Source organism: Octopus bimaculoides, chromosome 25, assembly GCF_046866305.1.
Source record: "Octopus bimaculoides isolate indiv1 chromosome 25, ASM4686630v1, whole genome shotgun sequence".
NCBI lineage: Eukaryota > Metazoa > Mollusca > Cephalopoda > Octopoda > Octopodidae > Octopus > Octopus bimaculoides.
In genome coordinates this window covers 32,721,321-32,738,820 of record NC_142952.1, presented here as the reverse complement: position 1 = coordinate 32,738,820, position 17,500 = coordinate 32,721,321, and the positions used below count along the sequence as shown (strand labels likewise).

The following is a 17,500-nucleotide window of genomic DNA, read 5'->3' as shown; positions in this document are numbered from 1 at the left end:
ACAATAAGCTTTCTCTTGCCTTGCTAGAATAGAGATCATGATGATGATGATGGTGGTGGTGGTGGTAGTGATGGTAGAAGTAAACTGCAATGGTCCAGCCCTTCCTTAAAATTACAAATAATCTTTTATGAATATGAGAAACATCTTTTAGTAATGGAATTGTATGTGTGTGTGTGTGTGTGTGTGTTTGGTATCTGAATGTGTCTCTGTGTTTGTCATGTATACATGTGTGCTGTACGTGTTTGGGTGAATGTGTGTGTGTTTGTTTGTGTTTTTTATAGAAAACACAACTGTTCTTGTATTATTACCTTTTCCCACAACCATCAGAGTGCAAAGCACTCCTCAAGACTGCAAGTTTGTGAGACGGTTGTGATCTGTAAACAGTTTTGAGTATGAACTGGAAAGAGAAGTATAAACACGCAATATGTGCACACTAAATTCATAAAACAAAAGAAAAGAATAAAAACGCAACATCAAACAAGTTATATAAAGGTCCTGTGTGCCATGTCTGACCCCACTATCACGCAGCTCTGTGCAGTTTTCTTGCTTATTTTTAATTTTTTGTCTATGATTACTTTGCAGTTTGTTTGGAATAAGAAAGTTCCTAAATCCATCATCAGCATTTCTAGACTTCCCCAGTCCAGAATGCAAAAGGGTTAAATTGACAATTGTAAATTTGAATAAATCTAATGTTTTTTTTTTTTTCTTTTAATTTCAGAATCTGTCAGACATGCCATGATGATGCTTCAAAGTTTGTAAGGTTATTAGCAAAACCTGGATGTAAATATTTGGTAGTAGAGGACTTTGTATATTTTGTTCAGGTAAGTTGACTTCACTTTTGACTTCACTTTATCCATCTACCTGTCTATCGATATGTTTATGCCTGTCTACCTGTCTTTTTCAGGATGTTGTTGACACTCACCCTGGATTAAGTTTCCTTCAGGAGGCAAAAGAGTTCCATTCAAGATATGTACACACGGTGAGTATTTGTTTATTATTAAATACTGGGGTCAGTTCTAGATGTTCTTTTTCATGTGGGGTCCATCCACATTGACAATGTTAATTCCCTTATTTTCTGTCACAGTTCACATCTGTTCCAAGTCCTCATCATTTAGCGTCCATTTTCTATGCTGGCATGGGTTGGATGGTTTGACTGACTCTGATAAGCTGTAGGGCTACACTGGGTTCCTGTCCGATTTGGCATGGTTTCTACGGGTGTGGACGCCCTTCCTAATGCCAACTACCCCGAGAATGTAATGGGTGCCAGTTATGTGACACCAGCCTTGGCCACGACTATGATTTCACTTGGCTTGATGGGTCTTCCCAAGCATGGCATATCGTCAGAGGTCTTGGTCAGTTATCATTACGTCCATGAGGCCCAATGTTTGAAGGTCATGTGTCACCATCTCTTCCCATGACTTCCTGGGCCTACCCCTTCCACAAGTTTGAAAACTGGTCTTGTTTTCATCTCAGTCTCTGAAAATCTCTTCACACCTTTATAGGGTTTACATGAAAATGTAAAAGGCTATGGTTTCAGGGTGTTAAAAAGGTGAAAGAGATGCTTGTGTGGTGTATGACAGCAAATGCTGTATTACAGTGAAGTACTGGTGGGTGAGGTGCATGGTAGTGTATGTAGAGGACAGTGAGGTTGTGCTGAAAAGTTCCTGGCTGTAAGGGTATCACGAAAGGCTTGGTTGGAGGCCCAACCTTCACAGTTCTTTTACAGGGCTTAGAAAAACTGAAGGACCACTGCAATAAGTGTGTGAACCTGAGAAGGGAATATGTTGAATAAAATCATAATTAACTGATCCTCCTGTATTTACTTTCATCCAAATTTGTAGAATTTCTTTCCTCCAAATTCCCTTACAAATCATTACTCAGCCTGAAGCTATAGTAGAAATCACTTGCCCAAGGTACCACACAATGAGACTGAACCCAAAACCGCATGGTTGAAAAGCAAACTCCCTTACCCCTCAGCCATGCTTGTGCCTTGATGTTATTTTAGGATATTTAGCAGTGTGGCATTAATCTACATGATGAACATGGGATAAACTTAACCCTTTAGCATTTAATCAGGCTATATCCGGCCCAGATATCCTGTTTGTTATATGTTCAGACTGGTGAGGTCCTGCCTCTCACACTTAACCTGCAATGTCATTTTGAAAATATACAATCACATCATTGAAATCTTAATGCTAGAAGATGATAAATGATTAGTTGAAAAACAATATGAATAAGTAAATATTACATTTGACAGTAATTTGAATACTAGAGGATTAAACAACTAAAAAAAAAAGACAAATCACATAGAAAAAGAAAACACTTGTAAAAAATACCTTGATAGTGCTGGGACAGATCTTTTTCTCTGCAAACTGAACTCACAACCTTCTTTGTCAGCCAGCTTCGTATACATGCCATTGAAGGTGATTGAAGAACTAATGATCTGAAGAAAAAGATTGCGTGTACAAAATATAAACACTGGGAAAGAGATTAAATTGAGTGGAAAATGTAAAGTTGTGTAACATTAGTTACGTCTGTTTGAATAGAATTCATTCTGGTCGTCAATTAGTTTAGTTATGTCTGGCAGATTGACGATGTGTCTCTTCAAGCAGACTATTTAATTCAATCAGCTGCTTGACATAGGAACCATTAGTTCTTCGTTAGTCTATACTATAAATAGTGTTGCGGTAATGAAGACCTGAAGTGTCGTTAAGTCTTAGAACTGTTTTCCGCTTCACCAAACATCTAAATTGTGGTTTTGTGTTTTATTTTTTTTAAACAATTTTTTTTTTATGCTTGAATAACTCGGATGTGGTGGTGGTAGTAGTGTTGGTGGTTGTTGTAAATGTTGTGATAGTTGCTGTTATTGTGGTTAGGGTTGTGGTTACAGTAGTCGTAGTGGTAGTTGTGATCTCTATCGTGGCAACAATAGTGGTTGTTGTGGTTTGTGTTATAGCTACTGTAGTAGTTGTACTTACAACTGTTGCTGCAGTAGTATCATAGGAGTGGTTACTGTTGTGGATATTGTGGTTACTTTTGAAATTGCAGTAGTGGTGGTAGTTGTGACCACTGTTGTAGTTACAGTGGTGTAGTAGTAGTAGTAATTGTTGTAATTCATTTAATAGCCACTGTAGTAGTATTTATGTGTAGTGTAGTAGTAGTAGTAGTAGTATTGGTCACTGTTCTGGTTACAGTAGTAGTGGTAGTAGTTTTAGTTACTATTATATTTATTAGCTGGCCCCATGCTGTCAAAACTGATGGCTAATTTGTTGTATTTTAGTTGAAACGCTGTTTGCTTTTTCTTTTCAGCGTTGAATCTTCACCATCTCACTTCCATTGTGCACACACACACACACACATTCACAGACCTCCCTTTTACATACACACACACTCACACAGAATTGAAATGCTCCCACTACCAGTTTGCCATCACCCCTTCCTTTCTCATTCATATGTTGTGACAGAGAAAACCACAAGAGTATTATAGCAGACAGTCACAGAAAGCGTAATAGTAGTTATGGTTTATGTAGTTGCGTTGTAGTTAGTGTTGTAGTAGTGGTTGTTGTTGCAGTGGTGATATAATTACTGTTGTGATTGCAGTTGCAGTGCTCATTGCTGTTACAGTATTACTGTGGTAGACGTTAATGTGGTAGTATTAGTGGTTGTAGATACTGCTGTAGCGGTAGTAGTAGTAGTACACTAATAGCTATACTGTCCTGTTGTAGTTATTGTTGTAGTTGCTGTTGTTGTCACAACTACTGCTTCTACTACTGCCTGCACAGTAACTACTAACACCTCCATCTGTTAACTGCCTCTTGCTCCCCCCACTCCTCCTTCCTCTAGCTTCTTCCTCCCCTTCCACTCCCCACTTCCTCTATCTTCCTACCCCACCCGCCAACTCCTGAAATTTGAGACTTCACTTTACATATAACTTCGCTGTTCTTACACCGTGTTAAGATAGTTTTATTTAATTTTTTTGTTTTAATCATCTTATCACTTGTGTTTGTCTGTCTGTCTGGCACTTTGTTAGTAACTGTGTCAGGATGCCTGTCTGTGTGTTAGTGTGTGTGTGTGTGTGTGTGTGTGTAGGAGTGGTGGTGAGGGTGTAACTTTGTGTCTGTTTGTCCTCACTTATCTCTTGTAGTTTCTCTCCCTCCCTTTTCTTCTCTTTCTCTCTTTCTTTGACATGAAACTCAGGAATTAAATTTAGAATGATATATTTCATGCCATGTATTGAGTTCTTTTCCTCATTCACTGACAATTTTTTGAGTATGTGTGTATAATATAGAGTGCATGATATAATGTATGTGTATATTGTGTAATATACTGTAATAGGAGCTGACATGGCTGTGCGGTAAGAAGCTCGCTTCTCAGCCACATGGTTCTGGGTTCAGTCTCACAATGTGGCACCTTGGGCAACTGTCTTCAGAATCCTGTAGTTCTCCAACCTCACTAAGTAACCCACCTATCGGAGTCGGTGCTGATTGACTCAATAGTTTGACAGTTTCTTTTTTAAAGGACCTCAACATCTGACACAACTCTGCCATCCAAGTAGATAATGATAGGGTTTGAGCTTAGAAGAGAAAGAGTGCAAAGAAATACCACAAGGCATCAAGTTCCAAGAATCCACAGCTCTGGATCATTTTCTTCTTGCCCCTAAAAGGATGAAAAGTAAAGCTGACTTCAGTAGGGTTTGAACTCGGAATGCAGTGAGCTGCTACAAATAGCATGAAGCATTGCAGCTAATGTTCAAATGACTCGACCAATTGTCTGGTTGGAAACGATTATTACCTCCCTTTACTGGACTCCTGTTTCTCTCCAGCGTTTCTGCTCTTCATCGAACAAGAGGACAAAATATGTAGTTACAGCTACAGCTCAAGAATAATGATTGCAAGCAAGCTAATGGACAGAATCGGCTGCATCTTATTTTTCGGTGTGTGTTGTTCATTATTATTTTGTCAAGAATCCAACAAAGATGATGTTAATCAACTCTTGCAAAGAGGAAAAACATAAGTCCACTTTGGTGGGACTTGAAATGCAGTGATTTGGGATAAATACCACAAGGTATTTTGTCTAACATTCTGTGAAGTGGTTGGCATTAGGAAGGACATTCAACTGAAGAAATCGTACCAAAACAGACACTGGCATTTGGCACAGCCAGATCTGGCTGGTCAAACTGTCCCACCCATACCAGCATGGAAAAGCAGAAATTAATTCTTTAGCAATCGGATTACTCTGTCAAATGTATTGTTTGTTTATTCCCATTTCTTTGAGTTAACAATGTATTATCTCGTTAGCTTTGAGATTTCAATGATGTGGTTATTTTTAGAATGACATTGTAGGGTTGGTGTGAGAGGCTGGATCTGGCCAGTTTGAACATAAAACAGAATATTTTGTGCTGGATATGGCTGGTTTAAAAAACTAAAGGGTTAAATAATAATGATCAGTCACTGCCTTTCCTTACATGACCAAACAGCAAAAAAAAAATAATAAATAAAAACCAGGAGCTTTTTGAGTTTGTCAGAATTTACTGCCCTGTCCGAGTTTTTTGAAACAGAAAGAAACCAGGAAAATTAAAATTTACAAAATTACAATAAAAAGAGAAAAAATTAAATTTGATGTCAAAAAGAAAAGAACAGCAAAAAATCTCAAACTCCCCGCAAATCCTCCCCTGGTCATGCCCCCCCCCCTCCATGTTCCCATTTCATGTTTATCTGGCAGCTTCCTCATCTGTGAAATTCCATTAGTTTTTGGTAAGAAGGAATGGCAGCTGGCAGAGTTTTGTCAATTGACAAACCTTTGGTTTTTTTGGGGTTCTTTTTCAATGTTTTGTCTTTTCAAATGTTCAACTTGTCAGATGAAAAAAAAAAAACATTGTTTGCAGAAAACATTAGACACACATTTTCGTTTCTTTCTTTCTCTCTCTCTCTCTCTCTTTCTTTCTTTCTTTCTTTCCTTCGTTTCTTTCTTTCTCTTTTCCTTCCTTTCTTTCTCTCTTTTCCTTCCTTCCTTTCTCCCTCCCTTCCTTCTTCCTTCCTATCTTTTTTCGTTTTTGTCTTTTCTTTCTTTATTTCTTTCTTTTTGTCTTTTTCTTTTATTTCTTTCTTTTTTATGGCTTTTCTTTCTTTCTTTCTTTCTCTTTTTTACTTCTGGTTTCTTACTCTTTCTGTTCTTCTTTCTGTTCAAACTTCTTTCTCTTCATCCTCTTCATCTTCTCGTCATCCTTATTTTCTTTCCTTTTCTTTTTCTTCATCTTCTCTCCTTCCCCCTTTTTCATAACAATCATTCTTCTTCCCCCCTGTTTTCTAGACAAAACATTGAAAAAGAGAATTTCAAAATGGGACCCATTTTTTTTCTTTAATTTTTTTTCTCTTTCTTTAGTGTTCCTATCCCCACGACAAAACCCCCACACCACCATCACCACCCACCACCATCATCATAACCATAACAACAGCACTGAAAACGGCAGCGATTGAATTGAGCTAAACTCATTCAGTGAGACCCCCAACTCAATCTTGATTCCTTAATCAAACTATTTCAGGCTCCCTTATGTTATTTACTGTCTTCAGCATGAACATCGCAAATTCCCATCTGCACAAGCTTCAAATTATTACACACATACACACACACACTCACACAAAGGAAACCAATATTTTTCCAGGCAATGACAACAGTTGGTTGCCTTGGATGTGCAGAGATGTCCCAAAAATAAATAGACACCATTTTTCCCTTTTTTTTTGAAAGCTTTATTTCTGGAAATCAAATAAAGTCATTGAAATACTTAACCCTTTCGTTACCGTATTTCTTTTGAGATGCTCTGTGTTTCTTTCAATTAATTTTAAGTATAGTAAAGAGTTTAGTAAAATAACTTAGTTATCATTAAACAAGTGTTATGAAAACCATTTTTGTAGTAGAGCCAGAGGCGGTTGCAGCCAGGTTGGTGTCAAAAGGGTTAAACTTGTATTTGGTCAGCCTGTTTTGTGCAGTTTTTAGTGCGGTTTCAATTCCTGGACCAGGTGGTGCATTGCATTCTTGAGTAAAACACTTGATCTCACATTGCTCTGCAATCACTTTGGACACCTGATGCGTGGCACACTGTGCCCCTGTTCAGACAATGTTGATTTGATGGAGTGAGTGAGCTGATGCACAACATGAAGATTTGATCATTATGAACAAATCATGTGTGCAGGTCCTTCAGCAAAAGAGCTGAACGCTCATATGTATATATATATATATATATATATATATATAGTCGTACACACTCATATATATACAAGCATACAATATACAAACAATTTATACTCAGATATACAATACACACACACACACACACACATATATATAAACAAAAGTTTTTTTTCTCTTGCAGTCATGATGTTTTTCATATTCTTCATTTAGTGTTGTTGAATGTCATTCTTATCAATGGTTTTACATAAAACACTCTGTGTGTGTGTGTGTGTGTGTGCACATGTGTGTGTGTGCACATGTGTGTGTGTGCACACACATATGTGTGGTTTGTGTTATCAGATTCTTTACACAAAGACAGTCCTATTCCTCAATCACACTACATACACACACACATACTGAACATTACCACTGCCTATATATATATATATGTGTGTGTTTTGTGTACTTCTTTGTGTTTGTTTTTTTTTCCTTTTTGCCCATGCAAATCACTATTTGAAGTGTTTTATATTCTCTCTCACATACATATCTCATATCATATATGTATTATACATATATATATATATATATACACACATTTTATATTTACTATTATACAGAATATATATCATATTTGTAATATAGACTTTATATAAATATTTATAAAATATATGTACGTGTGTGTATATCTATCTATCTACATATATATATATATATATATATATATATATAGTCCTACCCAAAAACATGAGAACTTTTTAGATAACATTAAAACAATGTTTGTATTGTAGAATCAGTGGTGGTGGCCTTGGGTGGGTTGATATGGAAAGGGTTAATACTCATCATTTATTTTCCCTTATCATCAGTCATCTCTCTTATAAACATCAGTTGACACCTTCTAATAAATAATTTTTGGCTGGGTAGTAAGTAGCTTGCTTTCCAACCACATGGTTCCAGGTTCAGTTCCACTGCATGGCACCTTGGGCAAATGTCTTCTACTATATCCTTGGGAGGGCTGACCAAGGACTCGTGAGTGGATTTGGTAGACGGAACCTGAAAGAAGCCTTTTGTGTATATATATATATATATATGTGTGTGTGTGTGTCTTTGTGTCTGTGCTTGTCCCCTGTCACCACCTGACAACCAGTGTTGGTGTGTTTACATCCCCACAAATTAGCAGTTTGGCAACAGAGCTCGAATAAGAATTAGGCTTAAAGATATAAAGTATTGGGGTCAATTCATTCAGCTAAAAGTTCTTGGAGGTGGTGCTCCAGCATGGCCACAGTCTAATGACTGAAGCAAGTAAAAGATATGACAAGATATACACATGCTACAATTTTAACCATAATCTCTTGATCATGAGTTCAGGTGGCCTAGTGGTCAGGGTGTTGCATTCATGATTGCAGGACCATGGTTTCAATTCCCAGCACAAGTGGCATATTGTGTTCTTGAGCAAAATACTTCATTTCACGTTGTTCCAGTCTACTTAGCTGTAAGCAGGTAACCTTGTAACAGACTGGTGTATAAGGGTAAGATGGTGATGCAGGAAAATCACCTGAATGTGTGTGGGGGGGGTCTTGGTTTCGTGGGCCACATTTTATATCCAGTGATTGAAAGAATGAATAATACTACCTGCTGAGACACAACCAGCATCTTGGGGCAAGTGAAGGATAAGAGATGTTACAGTATGACTGAAAGCTGGGGAAATGGCAGGGGCAGTAGTGAAATGCCTTCATGCAATACAACACAGGCATCTAAATGGTTAGGCTTTTTCTAAGGATGTGGGCATTACTCAGCACAATCTTTTAGATTTCTGTGAGACATGGTTCTCCTGGGATCTTTTCTCGATGTTTCTGAAATCCCCTTTTTTATCATACCTAGAGCACCTACAATAACAGGAACACTTATTATTTTTATTATCATTATTACTATTTTTATTATCATTATTACTATTATTATTATCATTATTATTATTATTTCTTCTTCTTGCCCATTCAGGTCATCTCCAGAATATTCTTCTGTGTAAACAGATCTTGGTCAGGGAAAATCACACCAAATGAACTGAGGCGAAGCCATTTTTTACAGGTAAGTCTTGCCAAAGTAGTGACTTTCTTATTCGTTTACTTGTTGCAGTCATTGGACTGTGGCCATACTGGAGCAGTGCCCTGAAGGATTTTAGTCAGACAAATTGTTGTTGTTGTTGTTGTTGCTGCTGCTGTTGTTGTTGCGGCTGTTGTTGGAGTCACTGTTGTTCTTGGTGTTAGTGTTGTTGTTGTTTCTGTTATTCCTTCTCCTGATGATGATGATAATAATGATGATGATGTTGTCCTCCCCCCACCAGACTCTCTTATTGCTGGAAGAAGAAGACGACATCAATCAAATAACAGACTATTTTTCCTACGAACATTTCTATGTGATATATTGTAAATTCTGGGAACTGGATCAAGACCACGACCTCTACATTGACAGATCGGACCTGGCGCGCCACAACGACCACGGTACGTCACAGTCCACCTTGTCTCTCTTCTCACATTGTCTCTCACCTTTTCAGCCTTGTATGTGTCACAGTAGTAGTAGTAGTAGTAGTAGTAGTAGTGGTGGTGCTGGTGGTGGTGGTGGTGGTGTTAGCAGTTTGTAAAAAGGTGGTGCTTGTGTGTGTGTGTGTGTGTAGGTAGTAGTTGTAGTAAGAGATGTGATTGTGATAGTATGTGGCATGGTGGTGGTGGTGGTAGTGGTAGTAGGTGTTGTTGTATCAGTGGTAGTAGTAGTTGTGGTAGTGTGTGATGTGATGGTGGTAGTACAAGAATGCATTGTGTCCCAGCTGAAATCACACACACATAGAGACAGAGCTAGTGATACAGATAAACATGGTTAGGCTTGATATATATATATATATATATATATATATATATATATATATATATATAAGGATATATATATATATGGATACAAAAACTAAATGTATTCTGAAGATAAACGGATATGTACAAGCATTTAGCTATATGCCACCCCCTCCTGCACTCCCCCCCCACATACTGTGACAGGGATCTTTCAGTCTTAGTGGGAGATACTTGCCCCATATGCCGTGTAGTGGGACTGAACCTAAAGCTGTGATTGCAAGCAAACTTCTCAACTATACCTCTACATCTGCCCTTATATCTTCCACCCAGCCATCTATCTATCTGTCCATCTAACCATCCATCCATCCATCTGTCTGTCTGTTTTTTTATCTTTATTTTTCTGTCTATTTTTCTATTCATCTGTCTGGCTGTCCATCCATCCATCCATCTCCCCATCCATCCATCTGTCTCCCCATCTCTCTGTATCCTTTTATCTCTCTATTGATAGACAGGTATATAGGTAGCCTTCTCAAGAAATGGTTAATTACACCTGTTTCTCTTGCTTTTCCAGCCATGTCTTCTAGAATAGTGGATCGAATATTCTCGGGTGCTGTAACGAGGTAAGTACCAGAATCATCATCATCATCATCATCATCATCCTAATTTTCTTTTAATGGTTCAGTCAGGAGTGAGTGAGAGGGCTGCTCCCATGATCCTGTTCAGTGTGTAACTGGTACTTATTTAATTGATCCTGAAAGGATGAAAGGCAAAGTCAACCTAGGCAGAATTTGAACTTAGAACATAGCGGCAGACGAAATACTGCTAAGCATTTTGCCCAGTGTGCTAACGATTCTGCCAGCTTTATGCCTTGATAATAATAATAATAATAATAATAATGATGATGATGATGATGATGATAATGTTTTGTTTGTTTACTGTTTTGCAGAGGAGAGGCCCAGAAGGAGGGGAAAATGAGTTACCCTGAATTTGTCTGGTTTCTCATTGCTGAAGAAGACAAGAAACATCCAACTAGGTAAGACCTTTTTCTTTGAACACTGGACACACTAGACGTCTCTCTTTGGTAAGCGGCAGGTTATCCTTTCACACACACACACACACACACACACACACACACACACACACAAAAACATAGATAGCAGCTGATGACCAACTTGAACATTTCCTGTTTGTAACCCTTGTTTCTGTTTTCAGTATAGAGTATTGGTTCCGTTGTATGGATATTGATGGCGATGGCGTCCTATCGATCTACGAGATGGAGTATTTCTACGAAGAACAGATGCACAAAATGGAGGCTCTCGGCATTGAGAAATTACAATTTGAAGACTGCCTTTGCCAAGTATATTAACTCTCTCTTGTCACCATGTTATGCACGCGCACACACACACAACTCTCTCTCACACACACACACACAACTCCCACACATGCACATACTCATTCTCATATATACGCTCTCTCTCTCTCTCTCACTCACACACACACACACTCACTCTCATACACACACTCTATCTCTCTCACACACACTCGCTCTCATACACACACACACTCAATCCCTCGACTATCGCGGGTGTTACGTTTCAAAATACCCCGCGATAGGTGAAAAATCCACAAAATAGAAACAGTACTGTACTGTATTTTTAATTTTTTGCTATTTTTATAATTTGCTTATATTTATTTTATTATAAACGCAAAACAACAAAACGGGGGAATCGACGTAAACTTAAATAATAAACCGCAAAATGGCGAGGGATAACTGTTGTTTACAGTTTGAGCGAGAGTAATCTCCCTTTACCCAGTTGTTTCGCAACGAACTGAACTTTTGAACATGGTCAGCTCCAGACGTACAAACTCGCTTGTCTGGCAGCCCGGCAGCCATTCGCCATTTTTACACACCAGGTATTGTTATTATAGATACCAGTAATATACTGGAAATCAAGTGAATTCAACCAACTCTAATATCCCCCCCCTCTCTCTCTCACTACAAACAAAAAAAAAACATTGAATTTATTTTCCCAATAATTTTCTTTTCGTGCCTTAAAATTTAACACACCCGCCGTTAAAATTTCCACTTATTATTTTCCTAAAATTTTCGTTGCGTCTTGCAACCTTTTCAATAGTCTTGAATCTGTCCGTTATTCACGTTGTGTTCTGTTTTTGCTTTTCTTTTTTTTTTTGCGCATGCGTGTATCTCAGTGTGTGTGTGTATGTATGTATGCGTGTATGTGTGCATGTGTGTGTATGTATGTCTGTGTGTGTGCATATGTATATATGCATGTATGTGTGTGTTTGTATGTATTCTGCATGCGCAACGAAAATTTTAGGAAAATAAAAATAATAAGTGGAAATCTTAACGGTGACTGTGTTAAATTTTAAGGCACGAAAAGAAAAATGACTCTCCCCAGACACAACAGAATATGCTTCAACACACGAAATCACATAGAAAATCTTGCAAACCAAATCCAAAAACGAATTACTTTGATAAAGTTTCCCCACTTAACAGCCTTGTTTATTTGCGTGTCTTTTTGTAACTTTTAGATGCTAGATCTTGTCTGTCCAGAAGTGCCAGAGAAAATAACCCTCCACGATCTCAAAGCCTGCAAGATGAGCGATGTTTTCTTTGATACGTTCTTCAATTTGGACAAATTCCTTGATCACGAGCAACGAGATCCTTTCACAAATTTACGGGTAGGTTTAGCTTATTCACGTTTTGTGCCCGTCTTGGTTTCCTTGTCTATGTATTTTCACGTATGCGTACAATTACGTGCGCATATATAATATATATATATAGATATATATGTATATTTATACACACACGCTTACATAAATGCATACATATGTTTGCGTGTATACGTATGTTTGTGTAAACATGTGTATATATGTATGTGTGTTTGTGTGTTATGCATTTTATGTACGTTTGTAAGTATATATATATATATATATGTATGAATGCATTTATGCATACATTTTTGTGTAAGTATATATGTCTATGAGTATATGATGTATGTATGTATATATATAATAATCCATTCTATTAAAGGCACGAGGCTTGGAATTTGGCAGGAGGGGACTAGTTGACTACATTGACCCCAGTGTTCCACTGGTACTTAAGTTATCGACCCCACAAAAGGATGAAAGGCAAAGTTGACCTCGGCGGAATTTGAACTCAGAATGTAGCGACAGGCGAAATACTGTTAAGCATTACCATCAAGCGTGCTAACGATTGTGTCAGCTCACCACCTTCCATAATAATAATAATAATAATAATAATAATAATAATAATAATGGTTTCTGATTTAGGCACAAGGCCAGCAATTTTGAGGGTTAACAATTCCACCAGCTTGTCACCTTAATGATAATAATGTTAGTCACCGCAGTCTTCTGTCCCCATTTGTTGCAGGACCCAGAGACAGATGGACCCGAAATGTCAGACTGGGAGAAATATGCTGCTGAAGAATACGAGAACCTCCTGGCTGAAGTCGGTGTTAATGAAGACATGTGAGTATCAAATATTTCAGCATTTCACTGATTATTGTTATGAGGATGTGGTGGTGAAATCCTGTTCCAGCAGATGTAACCCTTTCCCAGAATTTCTTTGTTCCTTCAAAAACATGTGAAATAAGGAATCTTGGATACCACTCCTGTTGCTAAACCTTTCCTGGAAAGCAGGTAAGCCCAGGAATATCACTGTAAAACACTTCCTCAAAAATGTGTACCTCTAACTCATGCTAGCATAAAAAAACAGACGTAAATCAAATGGAAAAAATCGATCATATCCACACAATCGTCACCAGACACTAATACTTTTCTTTGGTGGAGGTCATCTTCGGGTTGTGGTTTAACGAGTTTAACCTTCACTAATCCTTATCTTTCATAACGTACCTATAAAACGTCTAGGAAAAGATGATCAATCAATCTGCTCAGTTCTTCTCCGGCAAATTATGGGGAACCCATTTTTCCAAGTTCCAAAATGTTGCTGGTACCAGTGGACTGTTGAATTAAATTCAACTTCTGGGTTAATTCTTCAGTTGGCACAACATCAAAAAAGAACAAACACTTTGTACGTCAGTTAATTGCGAAGAGCTTTATTTTGTAAGGGGAATTAACTCCAGCATATTTAAACGGAAGTTGTGTCCCTGGGTTGTTAGGCAAATATTAATTTGAAATATTTTGGGATGATTAAAACTTTTGTGCTGGAAGAGAGGGGATATCGAAAGTGTTTTGCTAAGGGATTACTATAGTCCCGGGGCCACTAGAGCCTTATTAGTGGATTTGATAGACGGAAACTGAAAGAAGCCCATAGTTAGACGACGTATGAGGGTTTGGCAATTTCTTGCCGAACAACCACACAGATGATTTGTTTATAGTAATCAAATGTTTGTGTTGCACATAAGCTCACTACCTCCCTCCATCAGATCGACTTTACCTGTACAGGTGCACGACGTGTCACAAGGCAGATGATGGAATGATCGCAGAGCAGTGTGAAATGAAGTGTTTTTGTTGAAAAACACCATGCAGCACCAGGTGTGAGAATCGAACCCACAATCTCACAATCGTGAATGTGACACCTTAAACACTAAGCCATGCTTCCTTCCCTACTTCACTATATATATATGTATATATATATATACGTGTGTGTGTATGTAGGCGCAGGCATGGCTGTGTGGTAAGAAGCTTCCCAACCACATGGTTCCGGGTTCAGTCCTACTGCGTGACACCTTGGGCAAGTGTCTTCTATAACCTCGGGCCGATTTGGAAGACGGAAACTGAAAGAAGCCCATCGTGTATAAGTTTGTGCGTCTATGTTTGTCGCCCCTCCATCACTTGACAACCGATGTTAGTGTGTTTACGTCCCTGTAACTTTGTGGTTTAGCAAAAGAAACTGATAGAATAAGTACTAGGCTTACAAAGAATAAGTCCTGGGGTCGATTTCTTCAGCTTTTCTCCAAGCCCCCCACCCCCATCTTTCTACCACCCCTAAGGGGGCAATACTGACCTAGATGACCAAGTCATGACTGACAAAATACATCACTTTTCTGCTCTCGGCACAAGGCCTGAAATTTTGGGTGAGGGGGTTAAGTTGATTACATCAACCCCCAATACTCAATTGGTACTTAATTTAATGACCTCGAAAGGATGAAAGGCAAAGTTGACCCCTGGCAGAATTTGAACTCAGAACCTGAATGAAATGCTGCTAAGCATTTTGCCCCATGTGTTAACGATTCTGCCAGAAATCAAATAACACCCTTTCTACTAAGGTACAAGGCCTGAAATTTTTGAGGGGAGGGGGACTAGTCGATTATATCAACCCCAGTGTTTCACTGGTACTTAATTTATTGACCCCCAAAAGAATGAAAGGCAAAGTCAACCTCGGTGGAATTTGAACTCAGAACGTAGTGACAGGTGAAATAATGCTAAGCATTTCAACCAGTGTGCTAACAATTCTGCCAGCTCACTGCCCTAAAATAAAAAAGGCTGTGTGGTAAGTAGCTTGCTTACCAACCACATGGTTCCTGGTTCAGTCCCACCGCGTGGCACCTTGGGCAAGTGACTTCTACTATAGCCTCGGGCTATAGTGGATTTGGTAGACGGAAACTGAAAGAAGCCCGTCGTATGTATATATATATATATGTATGTGTTTGTCCTCCCCAGCATTGCTTGACAACCGATGGTGGTGTGTTTACGTCCCTGTAACTTAGCAGTTCGGCAAAAGGAGACCGATAGAATAAGTACTAGGCTTACAAAGAATAAATCCTGGGGGCGATTTTCTCGACTAAAGGCGGTGCTCCAGCATGGCCAGTCAAATGACTGAAACAAGTTAAAGAGTAAATGACATGAAGATTATGGTTGGGGGTTAGCAATTTACTCAAAGTTGTTGCCCTCGGCTTCCACCGTGGCTTCAGGATGGTTCTGGAACCTGGGACATGCATTCATCACTGTTGTGCCTGGGGAGATTTTCAAACCCCTCTTTGGTCTTGGCCACTAGATTGGCCTTGGTGTTGCAGGTCGAACAGTCGGGTGTGTGTTTCTCAAATGCACCTCACACAGAGTAATCCATGGGATTACAATTAGAAGAATTAGGGGCCCAGAGGTTGGGGCTGGTGAAGTTGTAGAAATTCTCTGACACTCACTTCTGCTGACTCTATCTGGAGGTATGGCAAGGTGCCAAATCCTGCGGCAGAGTTGAACTGTAACTACCACCAGTACTACAACCACGTCCCTAGGACCACCACTGCCATCATCGTTTACACCACTACCATCATTCCGCCCTCACCACATTTCCTGCTCTTACTACTACTACTACTACTACTACCACCATCACTATTACCACCAACACCATCATCTCTGACAGCAATAGTTTCAGGATGAGAAAGAGTGGGCAGAGGGGCATGTGGTTGTGGTGGAACAGGGTGACCGAAATATCAAGTTTGTGATGTTTTGACATGGAAGTGTCAAAAGTCCTTGTGTGAGAAATCGGTTTCCAGTGATTCTGTGTCTGTTATGAAATCTCAGCTTTTCAAACAATGTACAATATTTGGCACCAGTCTGTTATTCTTTTACACTTTCTCACGTTCTGTATACGTGTGTGTGTGTGTGTGTGAAAATATTAGGCTACCTTTCATCTTACCATAATTGATTGCATATTAAGATACATTTTTTCCCAACAAAATTTCTCAGAAAATTTACCCTGTGTTTATATGCAAAGTGGGGTCACTCTTAAGCTAATTTTTATCCCTAACACTCACTTATTATAAGCTAATTTTAATCCTGACAGTCTCTTCTATCTATCCTAGCTCCATAATAATATTTGCTTAAACATTATTATTATTACCTCTGATCTGGCAGAGTTTCTACAGCTGGATGCCCTTCCTAATATATATATATATATATATATCATCATTTAAGGTCCGTGTTCTAAGCTAGCATGGGTGGGACGGTGCCACGAGAGCTGGCCCAGCAGAAGCCTGAACTAGACTTCTGTGACTGTTTTCGCAGGATTTTTACAGCTGGATGCCCCTTCCAAACACCAACCACCCAGCAAAGTGGACTTAGTGCTTTTTACATGGCACAAGCACATGTGAGGTCAGTTTTGGCAAGGTTTTTACAGCTGGATGTCCTTCTGAACACCAACCACTTTACAGTGTGGACTGGGTGCTTTTAAGTGGCCTCTGCACTGACAGGGTCACCAAGTACCTTGCATGACAAAGACTTTTAAGAGGGGAGGTGATAGTATATATATATATATATATAATGTGGGTGCTTGGTGTTTAATTTTATTGATTTTGCTAGGATTTGAACCTGGAATGTAGGTAGCCGGAACTGATACTGCAGCGTCATTTTGTCTATTACTGTAATGGCTCTGCCAATAGATACAGAGAAGGACAGATAGATATAGATAGAGTGATGGGTGAGTAGATGGATATCTCTATAGGCATAGATAGATGGCTGGGACCAGGACACACACACACAGATGGTTGGCC

General features: G+C 38.9%; 1 protein-coding gene across 6 annotated transcripts in view; it reads left to right on the top strand.

Moving 5' to 3' along the window:
- The window catches only part of LOC106884288 (serine/threonine-protein phosphatase 2A regulatory subunit B'' subunit beta), a 145,179-nt gene that overhangs the window by 118,649 nt on the left and 9,030 nt on the right, over nucleotides 1–17,500 (top strand). For all 6 annotated transcript variants that reach the window (XM_089341918.1, XM_089341915.1, XM_089341916.1 and 3 more), the window contains 9 exons: nucleotides 719–821; nucleotides 905–979; nucleotides 9,163–9,249; nucleotides 9,506–9,662; nucleotides 10,576–10,624; nucleotides 10,951–11,037; nucleotides 11,217–11,361; nucleotides 12,558–12,707; nucleotides 13,420–13,517. In XM_089341918.1, coding sequence (XP_089198044.1) covers nucleotides 719–821; nucleotides 905–979; nucleotides 9,163–9,249; nucleotides 9,506–9,662; nucleotides 10,576–10,624; nucleotides 10,951–11,037; nucleotides 11,217–11,361; nucleotides 12,558–12,707; nucleotides 13,420–13,517 — 951 coding nt within the window. The remainder of the gene's footprint in view (nucleotides 1–718; nucleotides 822–904; nucleotides 980–9,162; nucleotides 9,250–9,505; nucleotides 9,663–10,575; nucleotides 10,625–10,950; nucleotides 11,038–11,216; nucleotides 11,362–12,557; nucleotides 12,708–13,419; nucleotides 13,518–17,500) is intronic.